Source organism: Salmo trutta, chromosome 3, assembly GCF_901001165.1.
Source record: "Salmo trutta chromosome 3, fSalTru1.1, whole genome shotgun sequence".
NCBI lineage: Eukaryota > Metazoa > Chordata > Actinopteri > Salmoniformes > Salmonidae > Salmo > Salmo trutta.
This window is the reverse complement of record NC_042959.1, coordinates 890,446-916,096: the sequence shown is the minus strand read 5'-3', so window position 1 is coordinate 916,096 and position 25,651 is coordinate 890,446. Positions and strand designations below refer to the sequence as shown.

Here is a 25,651-nt window from a genome sequence, read left to right as displayed (position 1 = left end):
AGGCTTGCGTCACTGAGCAGCTCGCGTCTGGGTTTCCCTTTGTAGTCCGTAAAAGTTTTCAAGCCCTGTCACATCCAACGAGTGTCAGAGCCGGTGTAGTACGATTCAATCTTAGTCCTGTATTGATGCTTTGCTTTTTTGATGGTTCGTCTGAGGGCATAGCGGGATTTCTTATAAGCGTCCGGATTAGTGTCCTGCTCCTTGAAAGTGGCAGCTCTAGCCTTGGTGTTCTTGGGCACAGGCACTATGCTGGTCTGCTTTAAACATGTTGGTATTACAGACTCGGACAGGGAGAGGTTGAAAATGTCAGTGAAGACACTTGCCAGTTTGCCCGTGTATGTTTTGAGTCCACGTCCTGGTAATCCGTCTGGCCTTGCGGCCTTGTGAATGTTGACCTGTTTAAAGGTCTTACTCACATCGGCTATGGAGAGCGTTATCACACAGTCGTCCAGAACAGCTGATGCTCTCATGCATGCTTCAGTGTTATTTGCCTCAAAGCAAGCATTGAAATAGTTTAGCTCGTCTGGTAGGCTCATGTCACTGGGCAACTCTCGGCTGTGCTTCCCTTTGTAGTCTGTAATAGTTTGCAAGCCCTGCCACATCCGACGAGCGTCGGAGTCGGTGTAGTACGATTCGATCTTAGTCTGTATTGATGCTTTGCCTGTTTGATGGTTCGTCGGAGGGCATAGCGGGATTTCTTATAAGCTTCCGGATTAGAGTCCCGCTCCTTGAAAGCGGCAGCTCTAGCCTTTAGCTCAGTGCGGATGTTGCCTGTAATCCATGGCTTCTGGTTGGGGTATGTACGTACAGTCACTGTGGGGACGACGTCATCAATGCACTTATTGATGAAGCCAATGACTGATGTGGTGAACTCCTCAATGCCATCAGAGGAATCCCGGAACATATTCCAGTCTGTGCAAAACAGTCCTGTAGCTTAGCATCTGCTTCATCTGACCACTTTTTTATTGATCTAGTCACTGGTGCTTCCTGATTTAATTTTTGATTGTAAGCAGGAGTCAGGAGGATAGAATTATGGTCCGCCGCCCCTTGTCTTACCAGACGCCGCTGTTCTATCCTGCCGGTGCAGCGTATAACCAGCCAGCTGTATGCTGATAGTGTCAAATCAAATCAAATGTATTTATATAGCCCTTCTTACATCAGCTGATATCTCAAAGTGCTGTACAGAAACCAGCCTAAAACCCCCAAACAGCAAGCAATGCAGGTGTAGAAGCACGATGGCTAGGAAAAACTCCCTAGAAAGGCCAAAACCTAGGAAGAAACCTAGAGAGGAACCAGGCTATGAGGGGTGGCCAGTCCTCTTCTGGCTGTGCCGGGTGGAGATTATAACAGAATATGGCCAAGATGTTCAAATGTTCATAAATGACCAGCAGGGTTAAATAATAATAATCACAGTTGTCGAGGGTGCAACAGGTCAGCACCTCAGGAGTAAATGTCAGTTGGCTTTTTCATAGCCGATCATTCAGAGTATCTCTACCGCTCCTGCTGTCTCTAGAGAATTGAAAACAGCAGGTCTGGGACAGGTAGCACGTCCGGTGAACAGGTCAGGGTTCCATAGCCGCAGGCAGAACAGTTGAAACTGGAGCAGCAGCACGGCCAGGTGGACTGGGAACAGGAAGGAGTCATCATGTCAGGTAGTCCTGAGGCATGGTCCTAGGGCTCAGGTCCTCCGAGAGAGAGAAAGACAGAGAGAAAGAAAGAGGGAGAGAGAGAGAATACTTAAATTCACACAGGATACCGGATAAGACAGGAGAAATACTCCAGATATAACAGACTGACCCTAGCCCCCCGACACATAAACTACTGCAGCATAAATACTGGAGGCTGAGTATTTATTTATTGTTCAGCCACGTCTCCGTGAAGCATAATATATTACACTTTTGAATGTCCCGTTGGTAGTTTAATCTTCCGTGTAGGTCATTTATTTTATTGTCCAAAGATTGCACGTTTGCTAGCAGAATGGAAGGAAGTGGGGGTTTATTCGATCGCCTACGAATTCTTAGAAGGCAGCCTGGACCCATTTTATCCGTTTCCTCTTCACGCAAATCACGAAGACCTGGGCCTGTTCCTGAGAAAGCAGTATATCCTTCACGTCAGACTCGTTAAAGGAAAAAAAGGATTCTGCCAGTCCGTGGTGAGTAATCACAGTTCTGATGTCCAGAAGTTATTTCGGTCATAAGAGATGGTAGCGGCAACATTATGTACAAACTAAGTAAAAAAAAACAAGTTGCAAATAAACAAACACAAAACACAATTGGTTGGGGACACGTAAAATGTCTGTCTTCTTCTCCGGCACCAGTATGAATTCATTGAACACTGGTCACTTTAATAATGTTCATATACTGTTTTACACACTTCATATTGTATGTACAGTTGAAGTCGGAAGCTTACATACACGTATATTGGAGTCATTAAAACTCGTTTTTCAACCACTCCACACATTTCTTGTTAACAAACTATAGTTTTGGCAAGTAGGTTAGGACGTCTACTTTGTGCATGACACAAGTCATTTTTCCAATAATTGTTTACAGATAGATTATTTCACTTATAATTCACTGTATCACAATTCCGGTGGGTCAGAAGTTTACATACACTAAGTTGACTGTGCCTTTTAAACAGCTTGGAAAATTCCCCAAAATTATGTCATGGCTCTAGAAGCTTCTGATAGGCTAATTGACATAATTTGAGTCAATTGGAGACGTACCTGTGGATGTATTTCAAGGTCTACCTTCAAACTCATTGCCTCTTTGCTTGACATCATGGGAAAATCTAAAGAAATCAGCCAAGACCTCAGAAAAATAAATTGTATACCTCCACAAGTGTGGTTCATCCTTGGGAGCAATTTCCAAACGCCTGAAGGTACCACGTTCATCTGTACAAACAATAGTACACAAGTATAAACACCATGGGACCACACAGCCGTCATACCGCTCAGGAAGGAGATGCGTTCTGTCTCCTAGAGATGAACGTACTTTGGTGCGAAAAGTGCAAATCAATCCCAGAACAATAGCAAAGGACCTTGTGAAGATGCTGGATGAAACAGGTAAAAAAGTATCTATATCCACAGTAAATTGAGTCCTATATCGACATAACCTGAAAGGCTGCTCAGCAAGGAAGAAGCCACTGCTGCAAAACCGCCATAAAAAAGCCAGACTACGGTTTGCAACTGCTCATGGGTACAAAGATCGTACTTTTTGGAGAAATGTCCTCTGGTCTGATGAAACAAAAATAGAACTGTTTGGCCATAATGGCCATCGTTATGTTTGGAGGAAAAAGGGGGAGGCTTGCAAGCCGAAGAATACCATCCCAACCGTGAAGCATGGGGGTGGCAGCATCATGTCGTGGGGGTGCTTTGCTGCAGGAGGGACTGGTGCACTTCACAAAATAGATGGCATCATGAGGCAGGAAAATTATGTGGATATATTGAAACAACATCTGAAGACATCAGTCAGGAAGTTAAAGCTTGGTCGCAAATGGGTCTTCCAAATGGACAATGACCCCAAGCATACTTCCAAAGCTGTGGCAAAATGGCTTAAGGACAAAGTCAAGGTATTGGAGTGGCCATCACAAAGCCCTGACCTCAATCCTATAGAAAATTTGTGGGCAGAACTGAAAAAGCGTTTGCGAGCAAGGAGGCCTACAAACCTGACTCAGTTACCCCAGCTCTGTCAGGAGGAATGGGCCAAAATTCACCCAACTTATTGTGGGAAGCTTGTGGAAGGCTACCCGAAACGTTTGACCCAAGTTAAACAATTTAAAGGCAATGCTACCAAATACTAATTGAGTGTATGCAAACTTTTGACCCACTGGGAATGTGATGAAAGAAATAAAAGCTGAAATAAAAGCTACTATTATTCTGACATTTCACATTCTTAAAATAAAGTGGTGATCATAACTGACCTAAGACAGGGATTTTTTACTTGGATTAAATGTCAGGAATTGTGAAAAACTGAGTTTAAATGTATTTGGCAAAGGGGTATGTAAACTTCAACTGTATTATAGTCAAGGCTCATCCTATATAACTACTGCTGTACACACCTTTTCTATTCATATAAAGCCTATAGTGTTTATACACACCATTATACCTTCAGTTAATTAGGTACAGCAATCTAGTACCGGGTCAGACCCCCCTCTGCCTCCAGAACTGCCAAAATTCTTTGGGGCATCGAAACATTGCTCAATTGGCACCAAGGGACCTTACGTGTGCCAAGAAAACATTCCGTACACCATTACACCATCAGCCTGTACCGTTGACACCAGGCAGGATGTAGCCACGGACTCATGCTGCTTACGCCAAATCCTGACTCTGACATCAGCATGAAAGTCCGCTGACTCTGTGTTTTGTTTGTCGCACCATTCTCTGTAAAACCGTAGACACTGTCGTGCGTGAAAAGCCCAAGAGGCCGGCCGTTTCTGAGATACTGACACTGATGATCGTAGGTCTCGTTTTACACGTTCTGACGTTCAATCAAACAGTAACTGAATGCCTGAATGCCTGTCTGCCTGCTTTATAGAGAGAGCCACAGCCACCTGGCTCACTGTCTGTAGGAGCAAATCATTTACGTACCTAATAAACTGAGTATATATATATATATATATATATATATATATATATATATATATATATATTCCGGACTCTGACAATTTTCTTTCTTTTCACCTTTTGGATTATTGCATGTTGTTTTGTATTGCTAGATATTATTACTGCACTATTGGAGCTAGAAACACAAGCATTTCACTGCACATGCAATAACATCTTGGATCTCTGTGTAGGTGACGAATACACTTTGATGTGATTTTGAAAGTGAGATCACAGCCGGGCTCTGACATTATCAACAACGATCCTGTGAGGTCACAGCCGGGCTCCGACATTATCAACGACGATCCTGTGAGTAATTAGGTTGAAGTGCCTTACTCACGGGCATGTCGGATGATTTTATTCACCTTGTCAGCTCGGGGATTCAAACTAATGACCTTTCTATTACTGGCCCAACACTCTAACCGCTAGGCTTTATGGCTTGGTTCAGGTTGATCCTACCTGGCCTACTACACATGAATAGTTGGTCATCAATGTGAAGTATTCTGGGGTGATCAGATGCTTCCTGGGGGCGGCAGCGCAGCCTAGTGGTTAGAGCGTTGGACTAGTAACCAGCAGGTAGCCTAGTGGTTAGAGCGTTGGACTAGTAACCAGCAGGTAGCGTAGTGGTCAGAGCGTTGGACTAGTAACCAGCAGGTAGCGTAGTGGTCAGAGCGTTGGACTAGTAACCAGCAGGTAGCCTAGTGGTCAGAGCGTTGGACTAGTAACCAGCAGGTAGCCTAGTGGTTAGAGCGTTGGACTAGTAACCAGCAGGTAGACTAGTGGTTAGAGCGTCGGACTAGTAACCAGCAGGTAGCCTAGTGGTTAGAGGGTTGGACTAGTAACCAGCAGGTAGCCTAGTGGTTAGAGCGTTGGACAAGTAACCAACAGCGCAGCCTAGTGGTCAGAGCGGTGGACTAGTAACCAGCAGGTAGCCTAGTGGTTAGAGCGGTGGACTAGTAACCAGCAGGTAGCCTAGTGGTTAGAGCATTGGACTAGTAACCAGCAGGTAGCCTAGTGGTTAGAGCGGTGGACTAGTAACCAGCAGGTAGCCTAGTGGTTAGAGCGGTGGACTAGTAACCAGCAGGTAGCCTAGTGGTTAGAGCGTTGGACTAGTAACCAGCAGGTAGCCTAGTGGTTAGAGCGGTGAACTAGTAACCAGCAGATAGCCTAGTGGTTAGAGCGGTGGACTAGTAACCAGCAGGTAGCCTAGTGGTTAGAGCGTTGGACTAGTAACCAGCAGGTAGCCTAGTGGTTAGAGCGTTGGACTAGTAACCAGCAGGTAGCCTAGAGGTTAGAGTGTTGGACTAGTAACCAGCAGGTAGCCTAGTGATTAGAGCATTGGACTAGTAACCAGCAGCGTAGCCTAGTAGTCAGGGCGTTGGACTAGTAACCAGCAGGTAGCCTAGTGGTTAGAGCGGTGGACTAGTAACCAGCAGGTAGCCTAGTGGTTAGAGCATTGGACTAGTAACCAGCAGGTAGCCTAGTGGTTAGAGCGGTGGACTAGTAACCAGCAGGTAGCCTAGTGGTTAGAGTGGTGGACTAGTAACCAGCAGGTAGCCTAGTGGTTAGAGCGGTGGACTAGTAACCAGCAGGTAGCCTAGTGGTTAGAGCGTTGGACTAGTAACCAGCAGGTAGCCTAGTGGTTAGAGGGGGGGTCGGCAGGGTAGCCTAGTGGTTAGAGGGGGGGCAGGTAGCCTAGTGGTTAGAGCGTTGGACTAGTAACCAGCAGGTAGCCTAGTGGTCAGAGCGTTGGACTAGTAACCAGCAGGTAGCCTAGTGGTCAGAGCGTTGGACTAGTAACCAGCAGGTAGCCTAGTGGTTAGAGCGTTGGACTAGTAACCAGCAGGTAGACTAGTGGTTAGAGCGTTGGACTAGTAACCGCAGGTAGCCTAGTGGTTAGAGGGTTGGACTAGTCACCAGCAGGTAGCCTAGTGGTTTGAGCGGTGGACTAGTAACCAGCAGGTAGCCTAGTGGTTAGAGCGGTGGACTAGTAACCAGCAGGTAGCCTAGTGGTTAGAGCGTTGGACTAGTAACCAGCAGGTAGCCTAGTGGTTAGAGGGGGGGTCGGCAGGGTAACCTAGTGGTTAGAGGGGGGGCAGGTAGCCTAGTGGTTAGAGCGTTGGACTAGTAACCAGAAGGTAGCCTAGTGGTCAGAGCGTTGGACTAGTAACCAGCAGGTAGCCTAGTGGTTAGAGCGTTGGACTAGTAACCAGCAGGTAGCCTAGTGGTTTGAGCGGTGGACTAGTAACCAGCAGGTAGCCTAGTGGTTAGAGCGTTGGACTAGTAACCAGCAGGTAGACTAGTGGTTAGAGCGTTGGACTAGTAACCAGCAGGTAGCCTAGTGGTTAGAGCGTTGGACTAGTAACCAGCAGGTAGCCTAGTGGTTAGAGCGTTGGACTAGTAACCAGCAGGTAGCCTAGTGGTTAGAGCGGTGGACTAGTAACCAGCAGGTAGCCTAGTGGTTAGAGCGTTGGACTAGTAACCAGCAGGTAGCCTAGTGGTTAGAGCGGTGGACTAGTAACCAGCAGGTAGCCTAGTGGTTAGAGCGTTGGACTAGTAACCAGCAGGTAGCCTAGTGGTTAGAGCGGTGGACTAGTAACCAGCAGGTAGCCTAGTGGTTAGAGCGTTGGACTAGTAACCAGCAGGTAGCCTTGTGGTCAGAGTATTGGACTGAAAGGTTGCAAGTTTGAATCCCCGAGTTGACAAGGTAAAAATCTGTCGTTCTGCCCCTGAACAAGGCAGTTAACCCACTGTTCCTAGGCTGTCATTGAAAATAAGAATTTGTTCTTAACTGACTTGCCTAGTTAAATAAAGGTAAAATAAATAAAAGTAATTCCTGCATGAAAATAGTGCATAATCAATGCACATCACATTAGTTGCAGGAGAGACCATTGTCCAGCAGATGTCAATAAAGGCCTGTAGATACCAGAGCTGTTTCTTTAACTTTACAGTTTGTTTTATAGGATCAAGTTCACTGTCCACAAAACGCCAAACATTAACCCTTTTGGTAGGAAAAATACCAGATCAGCGTCGGTTCTCGGTCCGGTGGCGGCTTCCGTTAATAAAAACACGTGTGGGCGGAGTCACAACGGGAACCAATCAGATACTCCGAAGGCGTGGTCCTCAGACCTTTTTGTGTCACTACGAGGTGCGTGCAGGTCGCACTGACCGGAGATCCGGTCGTTTGTTACCGTGTTGGCATGAGGATCAAGTCTAGTGTGTAGCGGTGGATCCACCGACGTGCTGATTATGTCTAGATAAATACACCGACGCAACTCTCTGACGCGTTGTGTGATAATGGCATGCGATGGTTCAATTAACGATTTACCGGACAAAGTGTTGTTGACCCGATTACCGTCTTCATGCACGTGCATTAATACGTGCAAAACACACAACGGAAGAAGTAACTGCAGCAGCGTGAGCAAAAGCAGTATGGTTTTTCTCGGTTTGTTTATTTTGTCTCTGTCTCTGCACGTTATCACGCTGCTGTGTTACCTGGATCTCCGGTTCGAAGTGAAGCGGGAGATTTCTCAGCGGAGAAGAGACGCGAAGTTGACCCTCGGTGGAACTGATGTGACTGACCCGTTGATCCCCTTCGGTCACCGAGGGATGGACACCGGCGCCCGGGCACAGGGTCACGAGGTAAACCGAAACGTAAGAGTGGTACGGGATCCATAGAAACCACACACGGAGGGTTTCTCTCCCCAATACATCACAACTGCTTCTATTTACAATACTTAGTCATGAACCGATTTCGTTTCCATTTTAGCATTTGAATCATTTTTGGCCTTGCTGTTGATCAGACCAAGTCATCTGTAGTCTACAGATCTTAGCCAGTTGTAAAGTTATTTAGCGCTGAAACCTAGTTTGGTTAATTATACAGCAGGTCACTGTGTTGTGTAATAACCTGTTCCCAGGTCACTGAGGTGTGTGAATGAACTGGAAGTCACTGACTGATTCACATTGATCACAACTCTGGAGCTCTGAGTAGTTAACCCTAACCCTACTCTAACAGTGGCTAACCCTACTCTAACAGTGACTAACCCTACTCTAACAGTGGCTAACCCTACTCTAACAGTGGCTAACCCTACTCTAACAGTGGCTAACCCTACTCTAACAGTGGCTAACCCTAACCCTACTCTAACAGTGACTAACCCTACTCTAACAGTGACTAACCCTACTCTAACAGTGACTAACCCTACTCTAACAGTGGCTAACCCTACTCTAACAGTGACTAACCCTACTCTAACAGTGGCTAACCCTACTCTAACAGTGACTAACCCTACTCTAACAGTGGCTAACCCTACTCTAACAGTGACTAACCCTACTCTAACAGTGACTAACCCTACTCTAACAGTGACTAACCCTACTCTAACAGTGACTAACCCTACTCTAACAGTGGCTAACCCTACTCTAACAGTGACTAACCCTACTCTAACAGTGGCTAACCCTACTCTAACAGTGGCTAACCCTACTCTAACAGTGGCTAACCCTACTCTAACAGTGGCTAACCCTACTCTAACAGTGGCTAACCCTACTCTAACAGTGGCTAACCCTACTCTAACAGTGGCTAACCCTACTCTAACAGTGGCTAACCCTACTCTAACAGTGGCTAACCCTACTCTAACAGTGGCTAACCCTACTCTAACAGTGGCTAACCCTACTCTAACAGTGGCTAACCCTACTCTAACAGTGGCTAACCCTACTCTAACAGTGGACTAACCCTACTCTAACAGTGACTAACCCTACTCTAACAGTGGCTAACCCTACTCTAACAGTGGCTAACCCTACTCTAACAGTGGCTAACCCTACTCTAACAGTGGCTAACCTACTCTAACAGTGACTAACCCTACTCTAACAGTGACTAACCCTACTCTAACAGTGACTAACCCTACTCTAACAGTGGCTAACCCTACTCTAACAGTGGCTAACCCTACTCTAACAGTGGCTAACCCTACTCTAACAGTGACTAACCCTACTCTAACAGTGACTAACCCTACTCTAACAGTGACTAACCCTACTCTAACAGTGACTAACCCTACTCTAACAGTGGCTAACCCTACTCTAACAGTGACTAACCCTACTCTAACAGTGGCTAACCCTACTCTAACAGTGGCTAACCCTACTCTAACAGTGGCTAACCCTACTCTAACAGTGGCTAACCCTACTCTAACAGTGGCTAACCCTACTCTAACAGTGGCTAACCCTACTCTAACAGTGGCTAACCCTACTCTAACAGTGGCTAACCCTACTCTAACAGTGGCTAACCCTACTCTAACAGTGGCTAACCCTACTCTAACAGTGGCTAACCCTACTCTAACAGTGGCTAACCCTACTCTAACAGTGGCTAACCCTACTCTAACAGTGGCTAACCCTACTCTAACAGTGACTAACCCTACTCTAACAGTGACTAACCCTACTCTAACAGTGGCTAACCCTACTCTAACAGTGGCTAACCCTACTCTAACAGTGACTAACCCTACTCTAACAGTGGCTAACCCTACTCTAACAGTGACTAACCCTACTCTAACAGTGACTAACCCTACTCTAACAGTGACTAACCCTACTCTAACAGTGGCTAACCCTACTCTAACAGTGGCTAACCCTACTCTAACAGTGGCTAACCCTACTCTAACAGGGGCTAACCCTACTCTAACAGTGGCTAACCCTACTCTAACAGTGGCTAACCCTACTCTAACAGTGACTAACCCTACTCTAACAGTGGCTAACCCTACTCTAACAGTGGCTAACCCTACTCTAACAGAAACAGTGGATCTTAAGAGAAACAGGTGTTCATGGCTTCTTTGCTGAACAGCACCTTGACTCACAGAGAGGGGAGGTAGAACGGAGGGAAGAGGGGAGGAGAGGAGAGGAGAGGGGAGGGGGAGGGGAGGGGAGGAGAGGAGAGGGGGACCGTGAGGCAGCAGTTGGATGGGAAGATGATGTGGTCGTTACGTAGCCAGCAGGTGCAGAGCCTCCGGCTGAATGTGGAGGGTTGCATTCATTGTCACATCTGATTGGTGTTAAATTTGTTCTGATGATGCTCACCATTCCACAGTAAACCCCCATCAGCACTCCAGCTCTAACACACTGCTCTAAACCCCCATCAGCACTCCAGCTCTAACACACTGCTCTAAACCCCCATCAGCACTGCTCTAAACCCCCATCAGCACTCCAGCTCTAACACACTGCTCTAAACCCCCATCAGCACTGCTCTAAACCCCCATCAGCACTCCAGCTCTAACACACTGCTCTAAACCCCCATCAGCACTCCAGCTCTAACACACTGCTCTAAACCCCCATCAGCACAGCTCTAAACCCCCATCAGCACTCCAGCTCTAACACACGTTGAGGCCCTTGATGTGATTGGCTGTTCATTCTGTTCCTACAGAGGGGGATGGAATGCTGTGATCAGTCAGAGACTGTGGCTATGGGGCTTTCCCCCCTGAGTGGAATAGGCTGTGGGGCTTTTCCCCCCCTGAGCGGAACAGGCTGTGGGGCTTTTCCCCCCCTGAGCGGAACAGGCTGTGGGGCTTTTCCCCCCCTGAGCGGAACAGGCTGTGGGGCTTTTCCCCCCCCTGAGCGGAACAGGCTGTGGGGCTTTTCCCCCCCTGAGCGGAACAGGCTGTGGGGCTTTTCCCCCCCTGAGCGGAACAGGCTGTGGGGCTTTTCCCCCCCCTGAGCGGAACAGGCTGTGGGGCTTTTCCCCCCCCCTGAGCGGAACAGGCTGTGGGGCTTTTCCCCCCCCTGAGCGGAACAGGCTGTGGGGCTTTTCCCCCCCCTGAGCGGAACAGGCTGTGGGGCTTTTCCCCCCCCTGAGCGGAACAGGCTGTGGGGCTTTTCCCCCCCCTGAGCGGAACAGGCTGTGGGGCTTTTCCCCCCCTGAGCGGAACAGGCTGTGGGGCTTTTCCCCCCCCTGAGCGGAACAGGCTGTGGGGCTTTTCCCCCCCCTGAGCGGAACAGGCTGTGGGGCTTTTCCCCCCCCTGAGCGGAACAGGCTGTGGGGCTTTTCCCCCCCCCTGAGCGGAACAGGCTGTGGGGCTTTTCCCCCCCCCTGAGCGGAACAGGCTGTGGGGCTTTCCCCCCCCTGAGCGGAACAGGCTGTGGGGCTTTCCCCCCCCCTGAGCGGAACAGGCTGTGGGGCTTTCCCCCCCCCTGAGCGGAACAGGCTGTGGGGCTTTTCCCCCCCCTGAGCGGAACAGGCTGTGGGGCTTTTCCCCCCCCTGAGCGGAACAGGCTGTGGGGCTTTTCCCCCCCTGAGCGGAACAGGCTGTGGGGCTTTTCCCCCCCTGAGCGGAACAGGCTGTGGGGCTTTTCCCCCCCTGAGCGGAACAGGCTGTGGGGCTTTCCCCCCCTGACCGGAACAGGCTGTGGGGCTTTTCCCCCCCCTGAGCGGAACAGGCTGTGGGGCTTTTCCCCCCCCTGAGTGGAACAGGCCTTTTATGTCACCCAGCTGGTGATGGTCTCTCTGTGAGGACAGTGAGGTGCAGGCCATGATGAGACCCAGCACTACAGCTGTACTGTATGCATTAAACACGGCTGATTACTGAGGCCACAGTTTACATAGTGGTAGAAACGGGAGCATGTGGTGGAGGGATGGAGTGTGTGAGCGTGTGTGTGAGCGTGTGTGTGAGCGTGTGTGTGTGTGTGTGTGTGTGTGTGTGTGTGTGTGTGTGTGTGTGTGTGTGTGTGTGTGTGTGCCACACCACACCACACCACACCACCAAAGCCATACCGCAGTACTTGTTAGCTTTCAGACACTTGCTCCAGCTTTGAAGATGTGTTTTTTTCCGCTCCTGCTCAGATTAAAAGTTTGTCCCTCTGGTTCGCACCTGACACACATTCCACCACGTTGCTATCCAGTCATGTAATGCTACATGCCTTAGTAGTTAGGTGATTTACTGTAACATGTCTTAGTTAATGTAGGGCCAGCCAGGTAGCATGTCTTAGTTAATGTAGGGCCAGCCAGGTAGCATGTCTTAGTTAATGTAGGGCCAGCCAGGTAGCATGTCTTAGTTAATGTAGGGCCAGCCAGGTAGCATGTCTTAGTTAATGTAGGGCCAGCCAGGTAGCATGTCTTAGTTAATGTAGGCCAGCCAGGTAGCATGTCTTAGTTAATGTAGGGCCAGCCAGGTAGCATGTCTTAGTTAATGTAGGGCCAGCCAGGTAGCATGTCTTAGTTAATGTAGGGCCAGCCAGGTAGCATGTCTTAGTTAATGTAGGGCCAGCCAGGTAGCATGTCTTAGTTAATGTAGGGCCAGCCAGGTAGCATGTCTTAGTTAATGTAGGGGAAGCCAGGTAGCATGTCTTAGTTAATGTAGGGCCAGTCAGGTAGCATGTCTTAGTTAATGTAGGGCCAGTCAGGTAGCATGTCTTAGTTAATGTAGAGCAGTCAGGTAGCATGTCTTAGTTAATGTAGGGCCAGCCAGGTAGCATGTCTTAGTTAATGTAGGGCCAGCCAGGTAGCATGTCTTAGTTAATGTAGGGCCAGCCAGGTAGCATGTCTTAGTTAATGTAGGGCCAGCCAGGTAGCATGTCTTAGTTAATGTAGGGCCAGCCAGGTAGCATGTCTTAGTTAATGTAGGGCCAGCCAGGTAGCATGTCTTAGTTAATACAATACAGTACTGTACAGGGTAGTACAATACTGATAGAGCTCCCTGTATATGGCCGTGTTATTTTCTACTTCCTGTATATAGCCATGTTATTTTCTACTCCCTGTATATTGCCGTGTTATTTTCTACTTCCTGTATATGGCTGTGTTATTTTCTACTTCCTGTATATGGCTGTGTTATTTTCTACTTCCTGTATATGGCCGTGTTATTTTCTACTTCCTGTATATGGCCGTGTTATTTTCTACTCCCTGTATATGGCCGTGTTATTTGACAGTCTACTTTGAACAGGGGTAGGCTTAAATATTACTATCCTGAGTAGTGTTATGTTTCTGTTTCAACAGGAGAGGTTGCTCCACAGACAGCCAGATGGCCACCCTACCAGACCCCCCACAGCCCCAGGGGACAGCAGCAGTATTCACAGACAGCCAGATGGCCACCCTACCAGACCCCCCACAGCCCCAGGGGACAGCAGCAGTATTCACAGACAGCCAGATGGCCACCCTACCAGACCCCCCACAACCCCAGGGGACAGCAGCAGTATTCACAGACAGCCAGATGGCCACCCTACCAGACCCCCCACAGCCCCAGGGGACAGCAGCAGTATTCACAGACAGCCAGATGGCCACCTTACCAGACCTCCCACAGCCCCAGGGGACAGCAGCAGTATTCACAGACAGCCAGATGGCCACCCTACCAGACCCCCCACAACCCCAGGGGACAGCAGCAGTATTCACAGACAGCCGGATGGCCACCCTACCAGACCCCCCACAGCCCCAGGGGACAGCAGCAGTATTCACAGAGCCAAACGGAGCCCAAGGCAACAATCTGACTCAGGTATGGGCTTTAGCTCAACCAACTACACAGTGTTCATGTTTGAACTGTTTATTCCATCACACACACACACACACACACACACACACACACACACACACACACACACACACACACACACACACACACACACACACACACACAGGCAGGACAGGCAGGGTCAGCTGCAGAGCCTGTCCCCTGAAGCTGGCTATATGGTCAACTCATCGTCTCTCGGTTTGGACGCTCGGCCGTGTCTCTCTCGGTTTGGAAGCTCGGCCGTGTCTCTCTCGGTTTGGAAGTTCGGCCGTGTCTCTCTCGGTTTGGAAGTTCGGCCGTGTCTCTCTCGGTTTGGAAGTTCGGCCGTGTCTCTCTCGGTTTGGAAGTTCGGCCGTGTCTCTCTCGGTTTGGAAGTTCGGCCGTGTCTCTCTCGGTTTGGAAGTTCGGCCGTGTCTCTCTCGGTTTGGAAGTTCGGCCGTGTCTCTCTCGGTTGGAAGCTCGGCCGTGTCTCTCTCGGTTTGGAAGTTCGCCGTGTCTCTCTCGGTTTGGAAGTTCGGCCGTGTCTCTCTCGGTTTGGAAGTTCGGCCGTGTCTCTCTCGGTTTGGAAGTTCGGCCGTGTCTCTCTCGGTTTGGAAGTTCGGCCGTGTCTCTCTCGGTTTGGAAGTTCGGCCGTGTCTCTCTCGGTTTGGAAGTTCGGCCGTGTCTCTCTCGGTTTGGAAGCTCGGCCGTGTCTCTCTCGGTTTGGAAGCTCGGCCGTGTCTCTCTCGGTTTGGAAGCTCGGCCGTGTCTCTCTCGGTTTGGAAGCTCGGCCGTGTCTCTCTCGGTTTGGAAGTTCGGCCGTGTCTCTCTCGGTTTGGAAGTTCGGCCGTGACTCTCTCGGTTTGGAAGTTCGGCCGTGTCTCTCTCGGTTTGGAAGTTCGGCCGTGTCTCTCTCGGTTTGGAAGTTCGGCCGTGTCTCTCTCGGTTTGGAAGTTCGGCCGTGTCTCTCTCGGTTTGGAAGCTCGGCCGTGTCTCTCTCGGTTTGGAAGTTCGGCCGTGTCTCTCTCGGTTTGGAAGTTCGGCCGTGTCTCTCTCGGTTTGGAAGTTCGGCCGTGTCTCTCTCGGTTTGGAAGCTCGGCCGTGTCTCTCTCGGTTTGGAAGCTCGGCCGTGTCTCTCTCGGTTTGGAAGTTCGGCCGTGTCTCTCGCGGTTTGGAAGTTCGGCCGTGTCTCTCTCGGTTTGGAAGTTCGGCCGTGTCTCTCTCGGTTTGGAAGTTCGGCCGTGTCTCTCTCGGTTTGGAAGTTCGGCCGTGTCTCTCTCGGTTTGGAAGTTCGGCCGTGTCTCTCTCGGTTTGGACGCTCGGCCGTGTCTCTCTCGGTTTGGACGCTCGGCCGTGTCTCTCTCGGTTTGGACGCTCGGCCGTGTCTCTCTCGGTTTGGACGCTCGGCCGTGTCTCTCTCGGTTTGGACGCTCGGCCGTGTCTCTCTCGGTTTGGACGCTCGGCCGTGTCTCTCTCGGTTTGGAAGCTCGGCCGTGTCTCTCTCGGTTTGGAAGTTCGGCCGTGTCTCTCTCGGTTTGGAAGCTCGGCCGTGTCTCTCTCGGTTTGGAAGCTCGGCCGTGTCTCTCTCGGTTTGGAAGTTCGGCCGTGTCTCTCTCGGTTTGGAAGTTCGGCCGTGTCTCTCTCGGTTTGGAAGTTCGGCCGTGTCTCTCTCGGTTTGGAAGTTCGGCCGTGTCTCTCTCGGTTTGGAAGTTCGGCCGTGTCTCTCTCGGTTTGGAAGTTCGGCCGTGTCTCTCTCGGTTTGGAAGCTCGGCCGTGTCTCTCTCGGTTTGGAAGCTCGGCCGTGTCTCTCTCGGTTTGGAAGCTCGGCCGTGTCTCTCTCGGTTTGGAAGCTCGGCCGTGTCTCTCTCGGTTTGGAAGCTCGGCCGTGTCTCTCTCGGTTTGGAAGCTCGGCCGTGTCTCTCTCGGTTTGGAAGTTCGGCCGTGTCTCTCTCGGTTTGGAAGTTCGGCCGTGTCTCTCTCGGTTTGGAAGTTCGGCCGTGTCTCTCTCGGTTTGGAAGTTCGGCCGTGTCTCTCTCGGTTTGGACGCTCGGCCGTGTCTCTCTCGGTTTGGAAGCTCGGCCGTGTCTCTCTCGGTTTGGACGCTCGGCCGTGTCTCTCTCGGTTTGGACGCTCGGCCGTGTCTCTCTCGGTTTGGACGCTCGGCCGTGTCTCTCTCGGTTTGGACGCTCGGCCGTGTCTCTCTCGGTTTGGACGCTCGGCCGTGTCTCTCTCGGTTTGGACGCTCGGCCGTGTCTCTCTCGGTTTGGACGCTCGGCCGTGTCTCTCTGTTCTGTGGCTGGAGATAATCCGCCTGCCAGCCTGATCATTGTGTTGCAGGCCCTTCCCTCCTCGTCAATTTTCTGATTGTTGAATTAGGAAATTAGGGGCTGGCCCCGTTTTTGCGATCGGTTCAAGATGGACATGGACCTCACAGTAGTCAGCAAGGGGACAATCATTACTCTCAGCTACAGCACCTGCCTTTAGTTAGTTGTCTTGTTGGTTATTTATCTGTGTGGCCCAAATGACACCCTTTTCCATATGGCCCCTGGTCTAAAGTAGTGCACTATATAGGAAACAGGGTTCTGGTCTATAGTAGTGCACTATATAGGGAATAGGGCTCTGGTCTATAGTAGTGTACTATATAGGGAATAGGGCTCTGGTCTATAGTAGTGCACTATATAGGGAATAGGGCTCTGGTTAAAAGTAGTGCACTATATAGGGAATAGGGCTCTGGTCTAAAGTAGTGTACTATATAGGGAATAGGGCTCTGGTCTAAAGTAGTGCACTATATAGGGAATAGGGCTCTGGTCTAAAGTAGTGCACTATATAGGGAATAGGGCTCTGGTCTATAGTAGTGCACTATATAGGGAATAGGGCTCTGGTCTATAGTAGTGCACTATATAGGGAATAGGGCTCTGGTCTATAGTAGTGCACTATGTAGGGAATAGGGCTCTGGTCTATAGTAGTACCACTATATAGGGAATAGGGCTCTGGTCTATAGTAGTGCACTATATAGGGAATAGGGCTCTGGTCTATAGTAGTGCACTATATAGGGAATAGGGCTCTGGTCTATAGTAGTGCACTATATAGGGAATAGGGCTCTGGTCTATAGTAGTACCACTATATAGGGAATAGGGCTCTGGTCTATAGTAGTGCACTATATAGGGAATAGGGCTCTGGTCTATAGTAGTGCTCTATATAGGAAATAGGGCTCTGGTCTATAGTAGTGCTCTATATAGGGAATAGGGCTCTGGTCTATAGTAGTACACTATATAGGGAATAGGGCTCTGGTCTATAGTAGTACACTATATAGGGAATAGGGCTCTGGTCTAAAGTAGTGCACTATATAGAGAATAGGGTGCCATTTGGGATTTACACTCTGTGTATAATAGATCTACTAGCTAGTAGATGTGTGTACTGAGGCGTCCTAACCCAGAGTGCTGTCTGTTTTAGCTAGAGGTCGACCGATTATGATTTTTCAACGCCGATACCGATTTATTGGAGGACCCCAAAAAAAAACGGTGCCGATTTAATCGGCCGATTTTAATAATTAAAAAATTTACAAACAAATAATAAATAAATACATTTACAAAAATAATAATATTTGTAATAATGACAATTACAACAATACTGAATGAACACTTATTTTAACTTAATATAATACATCAATAAAATCAATTTGCCTCAAATAAATAATGAAACATGTTCAATTTGGTTTAAATAATGCAAAAACAAAGTGTTGGAAAAGAAAGTAAAAGTGTAATATTTGCCATGTAAAAAGCTAACGTTTAAGTTCCTTGCTCAGAACATGGGAACATATGAACTGGGAACATGGGAACAATATTCCCAGGTAAGAAGTTTTAGGTTGTAGTTATTATAGGACTATTTATCTCTATACGATTTGTATTTCATATACCTTTGACTATTGGATGTTCTTATAGGCACTTTAGTATTGCCAATGTAACAGTATAGCTTCCATCCCTCTCCTCGCTCCTACCTGGGCTCCAACCAGGAACACATCGACAACAGCCACCCTCGAAGCAGCGTTACCCATGCAGAGCAAGGGAAACAACTACTCCAAGTCTCAGAGCGAGGGACGTTTGAAACGCTATTAGCGCGCACCCCGCTAACTAGCTAGCCATTTCACATTGGTTACAAATCAAATCAAATGTATTTATATAGCCCTTCGTACATCAGCTGATATCTCAAAGTGCTGTACAGAAACCCAGCCTAAAACCCCAAACAGCAAGCAATGCATGTGAAAGAAGCACGGTGGCTAGGAAAAACTCCCTAGGAAAAACTCCCTAGAAAGGCCAAAAACCTAGGAAGAAACCTAGAGAGGAACCAGGCTATGAAGAGTGGCCAGTCCTCTTCTGGCTGTGCCGGGTGGAGATTATAACAGAACATGGCCAAGATGTTCAAATGACCAGCATGGTCAAATAATAATAATCATAGTAGTTGTCAAGGGTGCAACAAGCACGTCCGGTGAACAGGTCAGGGTTCCATAGCCGCAGGCAGAAGAGTTGAAACTGGAGCAGCAGCACGGCCAGGTGGACTGGGGACAGCAAGGAGTCATCATGCCAGGTAGTCCTGAGGCATGGTCCTAGGGCTCAGGTCCTCCGAGAGAGAGAAAGAAAGAGGGAGAGAGAGAGCATATTTAAATTCACACAGGACACCGCATAAGACAAGATAAATACTCCAGATGTAACAGACTGACCCTAGCCCCCCAACACATAAACTACTGCAGCATAAATACTGGAGGCTGAGACAGGAGGGGTCAGAAGACACTGTGGCCCCATCCGATGATGCCCCCGGACAGGGCCAAACAGGCAGGATATAACCCCACCCACTTTGCCAAAGCACAGCCCCCACACCACTAGAGGGATGTCTACAACCACCAACTTACCGTCCGAAGACAAGGCCGAGTATAGCCCACAAAGATCACCGCCAAGGCACAACCCAAGAGGGGGGCGCCAACCCAGACAGGAAGACCACGTCAGTGACTCAACCCACTCAAGTGACGCACCCCTCCCATGGACGGCATGGAAGAGCACCAGTAAGCCAGTGACTCAGCCCCTGTAATAGGGTTAGAGGCAGAGAATCCCAGTGGAGAGAGGGGAACCGGCAAGGCAGAGACAGCAAGGGCGGTTCGTTGCTCCAGCCTTTCCGTTCACCTTCACACTCCTGGGCCAGACAATACTTAATCATAGGACCTACTGAAGAGATAAGTCTTCAGTAAAGACTTAAAGGTTGAGACTGAGTCTGCGTCTCTCACATTGGTAGGCAGACCATTCCATAAAAATGGAGCTCTATAGGAGAAAGCCCTACCTCCAGCCGTTTGCTTAGAAATTCTAGGGACAATTAGGAGGCCTGCGTCTTGTGACCGTAGCGTACGTGTAGGTATGTACGGCAGGACCAAATCGGAAAGATAGGTAGGAGCAAGCTCATGTAATGCTTTGTAGGTTAGCAGTAAAACCTTGAAATCAGCCCTTGCCTTAACAGGAAGCCAGTGTAGAGAGGCTAGCACTGGAGTAATATGATCACATTTTTTGGTTCTAGTCAGGATTCTAGCAGCCGTATTTAGCACTAACTGAAGTTTGTTTAGTGCTTTATCCGGGTAGCCGGAAAGTAGAGCATTGCAGTAGTCCAGCCTAGAACTAACAAAAGCATGGATAAATTTTTCTGCATCATTTTTGGACAGAAAGTGTCTGATTTTTGCAATGTTACGTAGATGGAAAAAAGCTGTCCTTGAAACAGTCTTGATATGTTATTCAAAAGAGAGATCAGGGTCCAGAGTAACGCCGAGGTCCTTCACAGTTACACCAGCCTCATCTTGGGAGTTGATAGGCTTGAAGTCATAAACAGCGCAATGCAAAACGCACGAAAGTGCTGTTTGAATGAATGCTTACGAGCCTGCTGCTGCCTACCACCGCTCAGTCAGACTGCTCTATCAAATCATAGACTTAATTATAACGTAAAAACACAAACAAATACGAGCCTTAGGTCATTAATATGGTCGAATCCGTGAACTATCACGTTTATTATTTCAGTGAAATACGGAACCGTTCCGTATTTTATCTAACGGGTGGCATCCATAAGTCTAAATATTCCTGTTACATTACACAACCTTCAATGTTATGTCATAATTACGTAAAATTTTGGCAAATTAGTTCGCAACGAGCCAGGCGGCCCAAACTGTTGCATATACCCTGACTCTGCGTGCAATGAACGCAAGAGAAGTGACACAATTTCACCTGGTTAATATTGCCTGCTAACCTGAATTTCTTTTAGCTAAATATGCAGGTTTAAAAATATATACTTGTGTATTGATTTTAAGAAAGGCATTGATGTTTATGGTTAGGTACATTCGTGCAATTGTGCTTTTTTTCGCAAATGCACTTTTGTTAAATCATCCCCCGTTTGGCGAAGTCGGCTGTCTTTGTTAGGAAGAAAAAGTCTTCACAGTTCGCAACGAGCCAGGTGGCCCAAACTGCTGCATATACCCTGACTCTGTTGCAGAAGTGACACATTTTCCCTAGTTAAAAGAAATTCATGTTAGCAGGCAGTATTAACTAAATATGCAGGTTTAAAAATATATACTTGTGTATTGATTTTAAGAAAGGCGTTGATGTTTATGGTTCGGTACAAGTTGGAGCAACGACAGTCCTTTTTCGCGAATGCGCACCGCATCGATTATATGCAACGCAGGACAGGCTAGATAAACTAGTAATATCATCAACCATGTGTAGTTAACTAGTGATTATGATTGATTGTTTTTTACAAGATAAGTTTAATGCTAGCTAGCAACTTAACTTGGCTTCTTACTGCATTTGCATAACAGGCAGGCTCCTCGTGGAGTGCAATGTAAAGCAGGTGGTTAGAGTGTTGGACGTTCCTCTAGACTGGCGATTGCAGGACGTTCCTCTAGACTGGCGATTGCAGGACGTTCCTCTAGACTTGCGATTACAGGACGTTCCTCTAGACTGGCGATTGCAGGACGTTCCTCTAGACGTGCGATTGCAGGACGTTCCTCTAGACGTGCGATTGCAGGACGTTCCTCTAGACGTGCGATTGCAGGACGTTCCTCTAGACGGGCGATTGCAGGACGTTCCTCTAGACGGGCGATTGCAGGACGTTCCTCTAGACGGGCGATTGCAGGACGTTCCTCTAGACGGGCGATTGCAGGACGTTCCTCTAGACGGGCGATTGCAGGACGTTCCTCTAGACGTGGGATTGCAGGACGTTCCTCTAGACGTGGGATTGCAGGACGTTCCTCTAGACGTGGGATTGCAGGACGTTCCTCTAGACGTGGGATTGCAGGACGTTCCTCTAGACGTGGGATTGCAGGACGTTCCTCTAGACGTGGGATTGCAGGACGTTCCTCTAGACGTGGGATTACAGGGAGCTGACTGATTACTCAGGTGAATCTCAGTTATTAGGTTTAAATTAGTAGAAAGAACTCACCTTTGGGACATTCACCATCCGTCTGTAAAACTGAGAGACTAACCACTACCAGACCCCTGCTCTCAACACACACACAAATCCTTTTGTAATCGCAGCCTCTGAGCTGTGTGTGTGTGTGTGTGTGTGTGTGTGTGTGCGCGCACGTGTTACTCCCGGAGACCGACATCTTCAAAGACCCAAGGTTTTTTTTATTAGCATAGCTCACATTCTAAACATGGAGTACTAAAGCAATGCTCTGCATATTGAGATACTGAATACTTACTGATTACTGGAGATGGAGGTACTAAATCAAATCAGTCAAATGAATGAAACACATCAATACGTCAAAACCTGAGACGTCCTCTGAGACGGCCCCCCCGGCGCTTCCTCTGAGACGGCCCCCCCGGCGCGTCCTCTGAGACGGCCCCCCCGGCGCGTCCTCTGAGACGGCCCCCCCCCGGCGCGTCCTCTGAGACGGCCCCCCCCCGGCGCGTCCTCTGAGACGGCCCCCCCTCCGGCGCGTCCTCTGAGACGGCCCCCCCCCCGGCGCGTCCTCTGAGACGGCCTCTGAGACGGCCCCCCCCGGCGCGTCCTCTGAGACGGCCCACCCGGGGCGTCCTCTGAGACGGCCCCCCCCGGCGCGTCCTCGGAGGAAGGAAGAGGAGGGAGATGGATAGGAGGGAGGAACAGGGGGGAGGAACAGGGGGGAGATGGGGGGGGGAGACGCTGGCCACATGGCTGTGATGTACTCATGGTAAGGCCTGGCCTCGGTAGTGACGTGGTGAACGGGGGAACAGCCAGATGGCCTCGGTAGTGACGTGGTGAACGGGGGGACAGCCAGATGGCCTCGGTGGTGACGTGGTGAACAGGGGGACAGCCAGATGGCCTCGGTAGTGACGTGGTGAACGGGGGGACAGCCAGATGGCCTCGGTGGTGACGTGGTGAACAGGGGGACAGCCAGATGGCCTCGGTGGTGACGTGGTGAACGGGGGGACAGCCAGATGGCCTCGGTAGTGACGGGGGGACAGCCAGATGGCCTCGGTAGTGACGGGGGGACAGCCAGATGGCCTCGGTAGTGACGTGGTGAACGGGGGGACAGCCAGATGGCCTCGGTAGTGACGTGGTGAACGGGGGGACAGCCAGATGGCCTCGGTAGTGACGTGGTGAACGGGGGGACAGCCAGATGGCCTCGGTAGTGACGTGGTGAACGGGGGAACAGCCAGATGGCCTCGGTAGTGACGTGGTGAACTGGGGGACAGCCAGATGGCCTCGGTAGTGACGTGGTGAACGGGGGGACAGCCAGATGGCCTCGGTAGTGACGTGGTGAACGGGGGGACAGCCAGATGGCCTCGGTAGTGACGTGGTGAACAGGGGGACAGCCAGATTGCATATGGGAACTAATTCACACTTTCATCTGGCTACATTCCCCATCTGAGGCTAATTCATAGGACAGGAAGATGTCTAATCATCCACACACACACACACACACACCACCACATACCGCACACACACTGCACGCACACACTCACACACACACCACCACATACCGCAGACACACACACACACACACACCGCACACACATACACACACCGCAGACACACCGCGCACACACACAGCCTGATGTGGTCTAAGAACGCTTCAGGCTGGAGGTGAAACCACACTTAGAAATTACTGGAATACACACACCGCAGATGGACACACACACACACACACACACCGCAGACACACACACACACCGCAGATGGACACACACACACCGCAGACACACACACACCGCAGATGGACACACACACCGCAGACACACACACACACACCGCAGATGGACACACACACACACTGCACACACACACGCGCGCGCGCACACACACACACCCAGCCTGATGGACACACACACACACACCGCAGAGCGCAATACACACATGCTTGTTGAGGTTGTAGTGTTACTGTGTTCAGGAAGGTAGAGGATGTAGTGTTACTGTATTCAGGGAGGCAGAGGTTGTAGTGTTACTGTATTCAGGGAGGCAGAGGATGTAGTGTTACTGTATTCAGGGAGGCAGAGGTTGTAGTGTTACTGTATTCAGGGAGGCAGAGGTTGTAGTGTTACTTTATTCAGGGAGGCAGAGGTTGTAGTGTTACTGTATTCAGGGAGGCAGAGGTTGTAGTGTTACTGTGTTCAGGGAGGCAGAGGTTGTAGTGTTACTGTGTTCAGGGAGGCAGAGGTTGTAGTGTTACTGTATTCAGGGAGGCAGAGGTTGTAGTGTTACTGTATTCAGGGAGGCAGAGGTTGTAGTGTTACTGTATTCAGGGAAATACCTGGTGTTCAGTCCACCATCAAGACTAGATGAAACACTTGTTTGTCTTTCAGAATCAACTGGGAAACGGAAAGAAACGGAAAGAAGAAAGAAAGGTGATTTCATGTAATGTTTCCTCCTCTGAGCCTCCTGTAATGTTTCCTCCTCTGAGCCTCCTGTAATATGTCCTCCTCTGAACCTCCTGTAATATGTCTTCCTCTGAGCCTCCTGTAATGTGTCTTCCTCTGAGCCTCCTGTAATATGTCCTCCTCTGAGCCTCCTGTAATGTTTCCTCCTCTGAGCCTCCTGTAATGTGTCCTCCTCTGAGCCTCCTGTAATGTGTCTTCCTCTGAGCCTCCTGTAATGTGTCTTCCTCTGAGCCTCCTGTAATATGTCCTCCTCTGAGCCTCCTGTAATGTTTCCTCCTCTGAGCCTCCTGTAATATGTCCTCCTCTGAGCCTCCTGTAATGTGTCCTCCTCTGAGCCTCCTGTAATGTTTCCTCCTCTGAGCCTCCTGTAATGTTTCCTCCTCTGAGCCTCCTGTAATGTTTCCTCCTCTGAGCCTCCTGTAATGTTTCCTCCTCTGAGCCTCCTGTAATATGTCCTCCTCTGAGCCTCCTGTAATGTTTCCTCCTCTGAGCCTCCTGTAATATGTCCTCCTCTGAGCCTCCTGTAATATGTCCTCCTCTGAACCTCCTGTAATGTGTCTTCCTCGGAACCTCCTGTAATGTGTCTTCCTCTGAGCCTCCTGTAATGTGTCTTCCTCTGAGCCTCCTGTAATGTGTCTTCCTCTGAGCCTCCTGTAATGTGTCCTCCTCTGAGCCTCCTGTAATGTGTCTTCCTCTGAGCCTCCTGTAATGTGTCCTCCTCTGAGCCTCCTGTAATGTGTCCTCTTCTGAGCCTCCTGTAATGTTTCCTCCTCTTAACCTCCTGTAATGCACTGAGTTCATGGTGCACAGATAACGTTCATGGACTTAATGAGACTCAGACTACCTGTTATGTTGAAACTCTGCCTTAATTCATCTACAGACATTAGTCAGTTGACTTTAGGCACCAGATATTCTTTCGTATTAACGATAGGAATAATACTCATGATGTATTTCTGTGTGTCCGTGTGCCCCAGGCAGGAAGAGGTCTCCTCCAGGAGCTCAGGGCTCCCCCGGTCCACCTGGTTCCCCAGGCCCCCAGGGGCCTCCAGGTATTCCTGGTATCCCTGGTATTCCTGGTAGTAACGCTGTGGGCCCCGCTGGACCTCCTGGTCGTCCCGGAGCACAGGGGCCCCCCGGGCTGACGGGACCGGCAGGTAAGGATGAGATAATCGATCTAGACGAGCATATTGTTCAGTAATATTATGGTTGTGTCCCAAATGGCACCCTGTTCCCTATAGCAGTGGTTCCCAGGGGGCACCCTGTTCCCTATAGCAGTGGTTCCCAGGGGGCACCCTGTTCCCTATAGCAGTGGTTCCCAGGGGGCACCCTGTTCCCTATAGCAGTGGTTCCCAGGGGGCACCCTGTTCCCTATAGCAGTGGTTCCCAGGGGGCACCCTGTTCCCTATAGCAGTGGTTCCCAGGGGGCACCCTGTTCCCTATAGCAGTGGTTCCCAGGGGGCACCCTGTTCCCTATAGCAGTGGTTCCCAGGGGGCACCCTGTTCCCTATAGCAGTGGTTCCCAGGGGGCACCCTGTTCCCTATAGCAGTGGTTCCCAGGGGGCACCCTGTTCCCTATAGCAGTGGTTCCCAGGGGGCACCCTGTTCCCTATAGCAGTGGTTCCCAAGGGGCACCCTGTTCCCTATAGCAGTGGTTCCCAGGGGGCACCCTGTTCCCTATAGCAGTGGTTCCCAGGGGGCACCCTGTTCCCTATAGCAGTGGTTCCCAGGGG

The 25,651-nt window shown here is 49.7% G+C and overlaps 1 protein-coding gene across 4 annotated transcripts in view; it reads left to right on the top strand.

Annotated features, from left to right (window-relative positions):
* The first annotated feature begins 7,742 nt into the window (after window positions 1-7,742).
* LOC115166236 (ectodysplasin-A) overlaps window positions 7,743-25,651 on the top strand; it is a 40,380-nt gene continuing 22,471 nt past the window's right edge. For 2 of the 4 annotated variants that reach the window (XM_029720064.1, XM_029720059.1), the window contains exons 1-4: window positions 7,743-8,251; window positions 13,551-14,043; window positions 23,847-23,888; window positions 24,896-25,075. In XM_029720064.1, the coding sequence (XP_029575924.1) occupies window positions 7,895-8,251; window positions 13,551-14,043; window positions 23,847-23,888; window positions 24,896-25,075 (1,072 nt within the window). In that variant the 5' untranslated portion in view covers window positions 7,743-7,894. The remainder of the gene's footprint in view (window positions 8,252-13,550; window positions 14,044-23,846; window positions 23,889-24,895; window positions 25,076-25,651) is intronic. The other 2 variants (XM_029720079.1, XM_029720071.1) reach the window with 2 other exon arrangements.